This window comes from Leucoraja erinacea, chromosome 6 (assembly GCF_028641065.1).
Source record: "Leucoraja erinacea ecotype New England chromosome 6, Leri_hhj_1, whole genome shotgun sequence".
In the NCBI taxonomy this organism is placed as follows: domain Eukaryota; kingdom Metazoa; phylum Chordata; class Chondrichthyes; order Rajiformes; family Rajidae; genus Leucoraja; species Leucoraja erinaceus.
The window spans coordinates 13,090,869-13,101,175 of NC_073382.1; the positions used below are offsets into that span (position 1 = coordinate 13,090,869).

The 10,307-nt window shown below is 54.0% G+C and overlaps 1 protein-coding gene across 1 annotated transcript in view; it reads left to right on the plus strand.

The window, feature by feature from the left end:
* LOC129697911 (basic helix-loop-helix domain-containing protein USF3) overlaps positions 1-8,090 on the plus strand; it is a 37,881-nt gene extending 29,791 nt beyond the window's left edge. The window contains exons 5-6 of the mRNA XM_055636640.1: positions 672-768; positions 1,108-8,090. Of these exons, the coding sequence (XP_055492615.1) occupies positions 672-768; positions 1,108-7,052 (6,042 nt within the window). The 3' untranslated portion in view covers positions 7,053-8,090. The remainder of the gene's footprint in view (positions 1-671; positions 769-1,107) is intronic.
* The last annotated feature ends 2,217 nt before the right edge of the window (positions 8,091-10,307 follow it).

Here is a 10,307-nt window from a genome sequence, read left to right on the forward strand (position 1 = left end):
TGCGGAAAGCAGAAAGGGGAGGAGATGGGAAGATGTGGCCAGTGGTGGGATCCCGTTGGAGGTTGCGAAAATGTCAGAGGATTATATGTTGTATGCGATGGCTAGTAGGGTGGAGGGTGAGGACAAGGGGGACTCTGTCCTTGTTTTACGAGTGGGGGGATGGGGAGTGAGAGCAGGGCTGCGGGATATGGAGAAGATCCTGGTGAGAGCCTCATCTATAGTCGAAGAGGGGAACCCCCGTTCCCTAAAGAATGAGGACATCCCCGATGCCCTGGTTTGGAACACCTCATCCTAGGTGCAGATGCGGCATAGACGGAGGAATTGGGAGTAGGGGATAGAGTCCTTACAGGAGGCATGGTGGGAAGAAGTGTAGTCCAGATAGCCATGGGAGTCAGTGGGTTTGTAGTAGATGTCGGTCAGTAGTCTGTTACCTGCGATGGAGATGGTGAGGTCTAGAAACTGTTGGGAGATGTCGGAAATGGTCCAGGTGAATTTGAGTGCTGCATGGATGAAGTCAGTGAGTTCTGCATGGGTGCAGGAGGTAGCACCAATGCAGTCGTCAATGTAGCAGGAGGTAGCACCAATGCAGTCGTCAATGTAGCAGGAGGTAGCACCAATGCAGTCGTCAATGAACGAGGCTTTGTTAAACTACAGTTTTCTCTTCTACGCAGAGTAAAAACATGATACTGGATCAAGCATACAAGTACATTTCAGAGCTGAAGAGACAGAATGATGAAATTCTTTTGAATGGGGGAACCAAAGAACAAGGTGAGCATACAATTCAACAATTATAGTGTAATCACTTTCATTGCCATGTATAAGAAATGGGAACATATAAAACTGAAGTAAAATGCTTACTTTTTTTTAGTATTTTTTCTCTCTTTATTGCCTCCCCCCCCTTATCCCTCCCATCTTATCTTTATGATGTGGCTTTATATGCGGTGCAATGATGAAACTTTTGACAGAATTTGTCATCATTGTTAAGTGTTGAGGCCATGAAGCTAACAGCCGGAGTCCTTGAATTTATTGCCATCAATAGAGCCGTATAGACTCTCTTAAATGGATCTAAAGCTGATTTGTTTTTAATTAAATTTGTCTTTTTTGCAGGTGAAGAAATTGTCAGACTACGAAATCAGCTGGATAATCTACGGAATGAAAATGACCGTTTTCTGGAATTACTTAAAGCTAACGACATCTGCTTGCATGATGACCCTACCATTCACTGGAAGAGGAAATTCAAGGGTTCAAAAGTTGCAATGATGATTTCTCCCAACCAAATGCAAGACGATATGCTCATCTACACAAATGGAAACCAACTGAATGGGAATTGCCACCAGACCACTGTGCAGAGTTCACCCGAGCTACCGCTGAACACCCTGAAGAACACAACTCCAGAATCATGCCTTGATATAATGATGCCGATGGCTGAGATCGGCCCAGTGGAAAATGGGGTTCAACTTCAGACAGGGATCTCTGAGCAGGACGTTCCAGACTGCCTCCCTACAGCTCGAACTTCTCTGAACACTGCACCGTGCACTAGCACCACGACCATTGTACAGAGTATGCTGAATGTTTCAACGAATACATCTGATCCAGACCTTCTTCAGCACTCACACAGCAGCTGCGCACTGACGCCTTTAGCCAGCCCAACAAGCACCCCTGCCCCAATTGTGCTGGACTGTCCCCAAGCCAGATTTGGACAGAGCATCTCTGCGAGTGGATGCCCTGTCCCGAATGTTCCTGGAGTTTCTTCAAACGCTTCCCTTGCTTTGCCATTGCACTTGCAACAGATGGGAACGATGTGCATGGATGTGGAGTGTCCCAGCGGGATAACACAGCAAACTGTTTTGGGTTCGACGTCGGCCAGCGGCCAGAACACGGAGTTAAGGTCAATGAAATGGCCCATGGTAGAATGCCCGCAAAATGTGGTGATGCCAAACGCTTGCCAAAATTCACCCACGCTGGCCCGTGGTTTCCCGCCGTCTTTCAAAGCTGGGGCAATGTGTAACGGCAGTATGATGTCGCCTTGCCCTGTAGCCAGCTCGTGGACAGTGTCCTGCCCGGTTTCTACAAGCGCCTGCTCTTCCGAGTCAAACGGCCTTGGTGCCTTTACTTGCATGACTTTCGCGGGTAACACTCGGACTACATGGACCACTTTACAGCTGGCCGGAAACACAGTGCATCCTGTCAGCCAGGTGAGCTGTAGTATATTGCCAACGACATTAAGCGAAAATGTCAATGCCAGAAGCTCCTTCCACGCCTCTGAGGCCGGGCCGCTGGTTAATAACGTGGCTGCGGTGTCCTCGGCTTCCTCCTCCACGCTTCAAGGGACCTCCTTCTGCTCCACCTACAGCCCACTCAACCCACAGGTGCCAGTCACCCTCCAGACCCCCCTGCAGCCCGTTCCAGCTGTGCCCACCGCCAAGGTAGTGTCACTGCTGCCTCCCTTGCAGGTGATCCAAATGGCCCACACCTCGGGTGGGTCAGACCCGTCCTCTCCAAACAGCCAGAAGCTGATCATCCTGCAGCCGGCGAATCCCAGTTCGCCGGCGGTGGTGAGGGGGGCCATTAACAGTCAGGCACAAGGACAGCAGATAGTCATCATACAGGCAGCCAGCCAGACCGGCGTCTCCGTGGTCCCGCCCCACGCCAACAGAGCCGCCCCCTCCCTCGACTCCAGCGCGGGGTCGTCTAGCAGCGGGGCCGGCGTTCATTCAGTGGGAGGGAAACACCTTGTACACATCTTGCCGCGGCCCGTGTCCTCCTGCGGCTCCAGCAGCTCGCATTCTCCAGCGGTGACGGGCGCCGGCCACCACCAACAGCAGCAGCAGAAGACCATCTCTGTCAACGGCCAGATCTTCGCCGTGCAGCCCGTAAAGCAAGGGGGGAGCTCAATGCACATCATCCAGCCGACAACCAGCGCAGACCCACACACCAACGTAGCCCTCAACACATTCGGTGCTCTGACCAGCCTCAGTCAGAGTGTCTCCCAGATGTCAGGGCCCTTAGGCCGTGGCCAGGCGCTCAGTCCCTCGGCCTCCAGCGCTCAGACCGTCTGCACCGCTGCCGCCACAACGAGCAGCCCCTTCACCAACAACCTGCCCGCCGCCGCTCTTGCAAGCAGGAACCCCGTACCCCCAAAATGTGCCCACGGCGCACACCGCCCCTCCAAATGCAAGAAATCGCAGAGGAAGCTTCTTTCTGCGAAGCACGGACTGTCCAAGAGGGCCAGGGGCTCACGGCACCAGCCGCGGGCAGCCGCCACCACCGGCGACCACGCCAGGTCTAACCCGGGCAGCCCACCCGAGTTTGCGGCCGTGGAGCAGGCGTTGCCTGCAGACTGTCTACCGGCATCTCAGCACCTGTCCTTGCCCCACAACGCGGTCACGGTGACCACTGCCGCCGCCTCACACGAACAGACAGCTGCTACACTCTCCCTCCTGGCTCCCAGTTTAGCAGAAGCCTCGGCTCTTTGCCCTGAGCACCCAGAGGAGACGCGGGCACCGCCCGCATCGCTGGCAGCCTCGTCGCCCCGGGTGGACCTGCTGAAAGACGATGTGTGCGCGGTTACGGAATCAACAGCCCCTACTGCCTACTGCCCGGCAGGAGAGACGGGGACGGGGAAGGAGAGCGGCTTGGGTCGATTTCAGGCTGTGTCGCCGACTCCACACGGTATTCCTGGCATCACCAGCGTTTCCCAACAGCTGGAGTCCCTGGCAGCGGCCCAGCGCCACGGACGCGTGGAAGCGAGCGAGGAGATGGGCAGCCAGGAAGGCAAGGCATGCGGCAGGGAGCCGGCCCCCTCAACCGGCAAGCAACGAGCGGATAACGGGCTGCCGAGCGGCGAGACGGAGGGCGCCACCCAGCCTCATCCATGCCCCCCGGAGCATGAGGGCACGACCGCCCCGCTCAGCGCCCAGCGCCAGACTGAGTCCCCCATGTCCACCAGCTCGGGCAGCAGCCGCGGCTTCTCTGTCGCCTCCCTACTACCGGACAGCGCCCGGGAAGACGGCGCCTTCAACTCCTACGGCCTGCCCGACCACAGCGACATCGTTTCCCTCGCTGCCAGGGCCATATTCGAGCAGGAGAGCCCGGGCAAGGGCTCAAGTCCCGACCTGGTGGGGTACGAGGCCGGAGCGAAGCCCCCGTGCGCGGAGAAAGCCCCGTGTCCGAGTCTACAGCCGGACAAAGGCCCAGGAATGGAAACCAATGCTGTCCAGTCGCAGGGTCCGGCCGGAGTGGCCTGTGTCGCCAAAGAAACGCCGAGCGTGTCCCTGGCGTGTCCGCCTCTCCCCAACCCAGTTGCGATGAACCAGGGCCACGGCGGCCCGACCGCCCATACTCAGCTACCGAGCGTCTACCCGGAACAGGGCGCCCCCCTGGCCGAATACCCCGCCAAAGTTCACCCCCAGTCTCCCCTCGCCCTGGAGTCGCGGCTGAAGCAGAGCGTCGAAATGCGAAAAGACGCGAGCAAGCGCAACGGGCCGACCGACCACTTGGTCTCCACGGCCAAGAGGCAGAAGCAGTGCCAGGGTGGGGGGCCGCGGCTGGACTGCAAGCCGGGGCTCGGCGCTTTAGCCGGCCACCTGTGCGATCGCGACCCGCCCTTCATGGCGCAGATGCCGGCCAGTTCTCCCAACCACAACCTCGGCGCCTTGTTCCCTTCCACTAATTTCCTGGGCACCAGTCCGGAGGAGACGCTGAGGACGATGGAAGCGCACTGCAACGGACCGCAGCGAGTGCAGGATCCGGCCGCACAGCAGATGCAACCGCACGGGCTGCTCCAGGCCAACGGGTCGTCTCCGAGCGGTCTGCCGCTGGCCCACACCCACTCCTACTACAAGCACCACCACCAGAGCCAGGCCCGCGATCGGCACCTGTACCAGCTACAGCACCACTACTCGCACGGTGAGGGGTCGGCTCAAGGCCAGGCTCACGGCGTCCAGCACCAGCTCCGCGTCGCCCCGCAAGACGCCCAGATGCAGAAGAAGCGAGGGCTGGTGCGGGCGGCGCCGGGATCGCAGCTCTCCATCCAGCCGAAGCAGCAGCACCAGGCGGGCGGCGGGCAGGGCCGGCACAAGGGCAGTCAGCAGCAGCACCAGCACGTACCGCACACGTACTTCAGCAACGCGCACCCGGACAAGAGGTGCGAGAACTCGGCGGGAGGCCGGAGCCATCACCTGCAGAGCCTCCACGCCCCGGACCTGCTGCACCCTGACGGCGGGCGAAGCGGCCAGGGGCCCGGCATCTTCCCCGAGCAGGTGGGCGGACAGTCGCGCATCCAGCGGCTGCTGACGTCCAGGTCTCTGGAGCAACAGATGGCTTCCAAAGCCAGGCCCTCCGACAAGCAATGTCCTCCTCACCGCCAAGAGAGAAACCGAATCTCCAGCTACTCGGCAGAAGCTCTGATCGGGAGGCCTTCCAGCGCCGAGTCGCGCATGGCCATGCAGAGCCCCAGGGCCGCCCTGGAGCAGTCCGAACTGCGCACCTATCTCGACCTGTCCATGAACAAATCTTTGCCCGTGCACGGCTTGCCACCCAAACTCTCCATGGAACACTGCATGGCGGCCGATGTACAGTCTCTGGGCGACTGCCAGCCGTTCAAAGCCACCCAGGCGGTGGGCAACTTTGAGGTGCAAGCTTCCCGGGGCAGCGAGATGGGCGGCGGCATGTCGGCGCACAGGGGAATCCAAGCGCACGGCTTCAGGCTTGCCCAGGGAACCGGCGCCGAGCGACCGTCCCGCCTGCCTTACTTGCCCATGCAAGGGATCTCGACCGCGGGCGGGGCATCGTTGAGGGACGGCGACGGCTCTTGCCACCAGAGCTTCTTGCAGAGCCTGCTGCCCCCTCCTCTGGCGGAGCAGCTGGGCGGCGGGCCGGGGCCGGAGCACGGCAGGAACTCGCAGTGCGCTCTGCCCATCAGTATCGAGTACAGTTGCGCACCGGCCAGGGACACGGGGCATGGTCGACGGGACGGCGAAGGGCAGAGCTGCGACCTGGGTCTGGGCGGGCTCGGATCCCGGAGCCTTCCCTACCCCGACCCGTCCTCGGTGTCCGAAATCCAAAGCAGAAACAGCAGCCCCAGCGTGGCGGCGCAGAAAGCATCGTTGAGACTGGGCGACAGCCAGGGGAACAAGTGCCACGCCAACGCGCAGGTCTCCTCCAACATGCACGGAGGCGTGCGGGTGGCGCTGGCCCACGGAGCCGAGCGGTCCCACCCGCTCCAGCCCGGCTCCTCGGTGGCGCAGCGAGTCCGGCACCAGGCGCAGGGCGGCTCGGCGGGCAAGCTGCGGCCGCGCTCGGGCAGCCACCGGGGGGGCTCCGAGGCGCTGGAGCGCAGCCTACAGCTGCCGCTGCCGTCCGGCGGGGGGATGATACTGGGCAGGCAGCAACCTAACACCACCCGCACCGCCAGCATCGTGCGCTTCGTCGCCGACAGCCAGCAGGTGCCCAGCGAGAACCTCACCCCGGAGCAACTCTCGCAGAGCTTCGGCTTCCCCTTCATCGCAGAGGGCGGCATGAACCCGCCCCTCAACGCCAACCCTCCCTTCATCCCCCCGGTCACACAGCCGGGCGCGAACCGGACCCCTACCCTCATTCCGGTGGAGCAGCAGAACCCGCTGCCTTCATTCTACCCTCCGTACTCGCCGGCGCACCCCAACCTCTCCAACGACCTCTCTCTCCCTTACTTCTCCAACCAGATCTTCACCAGCCCCAACACGGAGAAAGCCAGCAACCCGTTCGGCTCCATCCTGTCGCCGCCTCGGCCCGTTGGCTTTCCGCAGCCCAGTTTCCCACTGCTCCCCGACATCTCTGCCAGGCCCATAGCCAACAGCTCCAGCATCACCGCGCACCTGTCTAACTTCAACCTGACCACCCTGTTCCCCGAGATCGCCGCCGCGCCCCTGGCCGCAGACACCCCCGCCATGCCCATGTCACCTCTGTTGCCTTTAACCAACCCCGCCCTCTCCGACGTCTCCAAACAGCACTCCAACAGATCCGCGCACAATATCAGCCACATCCTAGGCCACGACGGCAGCTCGGCCGTGTGAAACCCGGCGTGGACTCTCCGGATGGCTGCAAGGTGCTGAGGTCGGAGTGGACTTCTCCAGCTCTCTTCACACCCTGCAGTTGCTCAACCGAAATAACCCATCACTCAGCCCCTCCCAACCAACCCCAATCTCCTTCGGCAGCAGATACTTTGAAGTGGGCAAGATGTTTTTTTATTTGGTGCCGTTAGTGGCAAGATCTCTAGGCTGGAGGCGAGTGCTTGAGAGAGAGATGGTGGGGATGTCAAGGGAGTGAGTTGCGCTCGGGGAGAACCATGGATGTGTCATCGCACCAGCCAGCTGTCCCCCCCCCCCCCCCCCCCCAGTGTACCAAAGTATTCACACGCTGGTGGCAAGGCCATATCTTTCAAGAAATTGCAGGCAAATTGACATCTTGCGTTCCCACAGCTCCTGATATATGATGTATGATATAGATTTTTATACACAGTGATGGATTGGTAGAACTGAATGATTTTGAATTGTAAATATGTGAAGTGGTGGGTTGTCTCGCCAACCAGTATTTGTTGGGCTTCATGTTAACAAGGGGGTTGTCCCTGGAGCGGTGTTGAGGTTGGTTGATTTACTGATCTGCTTATCAATAGTACAATGTACAGGGGCAAGAAATGGTATTTATCTGAGGGTTCCACTATTCAGTACAAACAACCCCCTTTTTATTGGGATCAATTTCTTAAAGAATTATGCCCATAAGATCAAATTGGCATGAGTAAAATGACACCCACCCTTCCATTTCCACTTTGTATTTAAAATGCAAGGCTACCATTAATTCAGCATTAGGCAAGGAGAAACAAAGAGGAATTTGGTGTGTATTTAATGGATGAGGGTCTGAATCTGCATGTTGTACAAAATATTTAAATAAAAAAAATTATAGTTAATTTCCATATAAATGCATTTTAGTTATTGTACCATACTTTAACATACTCTGTGCTTTAATAGAAGTAGGCCACCCTCTCCATGGGAGCCTGACTGATCTTTCTTTTGAGCAATGGTTTAAGTTAGATGGCTTTTGCAGTTACGGCGATTGTTAAATGCAAAAAAAAGTTTCGCTAGCTTTAGTTTTCTCTTAACCTTTCCATATAAAGTCTTCTTGCTTTGTTTCAGCAAAGCTTGACTTGTCCCCCACTGGAAGAGAGCCGGCATTAGTTTGTAGTGCACAAGTGCCCGTAACATAGCTGGTATTAAAAAAGCACTTGCTACTGCTGCATTGTCATATCTCAGTAGTTGAATTGTGATCAGTTCAAAAAATTTGTTTCCACAAAGAAATTTGCCTAAAACTACAAATGTTGAGGGGCAGTGGCAGTGGAACTTGTTTTCTTTCACTCAGATAGTTTTTACTCACTCATCTATTGTTGTTGAACAATAGATGCAAATCTGAGAATATTTAGTCAGAAATTTAATCTATAGTTTTAATCCCCACTAATATCAGAAATTGCATGTGACTTTGTTGGAGAAATCTAACTTCCTAATTAAATACACAGATCATTTTCAGGAGCCTGTTTAATCTTTTCCATCGACACTTTGTACCACTCTATTAACATGGAGAACGTAATAGAACAGAACAGTAAAATACGGGTTCAATGCATATATTATGGGCCATAATTGAAGCCCACAATGTTATGTGACTGAACGTGATGCTATTAACTAGAACTAAATGAACAGCACACATCTGCATGTTTGTGCAAGTGATGCCATAAATGACCAATCTTCTGATCCAAAATCTTCTAAAAGCTTTTTCAATGCCACTATCGTATCTGCCTCCACCACCACCCCAGGCAATGCGTTCCAATCCCCCACCATCCATAAATGTTCATAAATGGTAGTGCTAACATTGTGAGCTCCTCGAATCAGCATATGTACAGGAATCTTGCCCTCCTAAACTGCCAAATAAGCACAGCCTGCATAATAAGGCACAACTCAAGTTCTCTGAAATTCCATTCAAAACTAAAATTAAAACATTCTAAAATCTGCAGAATCAGATATCTAAAGAATTTATGAGCAAATTCTTCAAAGAAATCTTGATCTCATGTCCTAATTCTCCTGTGCACCAATGTAGCTTCCTTGTCGCCTGTGCGCCCTTCCACCCTGTCCCCTCACTGGTGCAGTGTTTTTTGCTTTTTCTCAAGTGTTAACACTCACATCTCATCCCAGTGTCTTGACCTGAATTTTGCCTCGCATGGCCATTTGTTAATGAAAATGAGCCCTTTCCTCTGACTATCATATTCTCATGAACGGCAGGGTTCAAAGTTGCATGTCCTGTGACTTGGGTTGTTAATGGACATTGATGGGTTTAAATTGGAATAAAACAGCTGACAATCAGTTACCAGCTGGTATATGCTGACCAATCTTCATTCCCTTGGAAGTCAGAAGAAAAGAAACCAAGCATGCTGTTAAATTGTTTCCATTGGCTGAAAAACAAATTTCAGACCTACTGATCAAATCTAGTTTCAAAATTTCACAGGACGATACCATTTAGCCCATCATAATTCAGCCAATTTTTTGAAAGGCCTCCCCAATTAGATTCACTCTTCTGATCTTTCTTCATAGTGCAGTGTAATTTTTCCTTCATTGCCATTTGAAGGCTCCCTTTGCATCTACACTCAGATTGCTTGCTCCTTGTTGTATCAGGAAAATAATCTCTCCTCATCTGAACCCCCTGCCCCCAACGCCCCACTGAATCTTAAATCTGTGCCCAGTTCTGTAACCTACCCCGGTCCCCTCAAAGGTAATACACCTCTTAACTTTTTTCTTTAAATATATGCAGATATTATAGACAGAATGCTTCCAATAATTCACTTTCCGATATTGGACACCATTAATTGAAAACAATAGGCTGTATTAGTTTCTACAAATTTTCTTCCTTAACGTATTTAAAGATTACACTCAGTGCATATTTCATCCCATTTTTCAGTTCCTCTCTGAACTTAGACTGCGTCACCGCATAAGTACAAATGTGAGATTAAAATAATGACCATAAATAATAATTAACATTTAAGCTGCTACTTTCAAACCATTTTATGATAACATTGCATCTGCCAGTTTCACAGTAAAGACTGTTGTGCAGTAAAGAGCTCAATTTACAAAGAGTTGAACAGTAACCATAACAACCTCACAATAAGAGCTGGGAATTTCTCCAGAATTATGAATTTAATGCAAGATGGATGTAAATTTTATGCATAAAAACTCACCAAATGGATTGACAACAGAATGACTTCATCATTTATATTCTGACTGTCAATATCG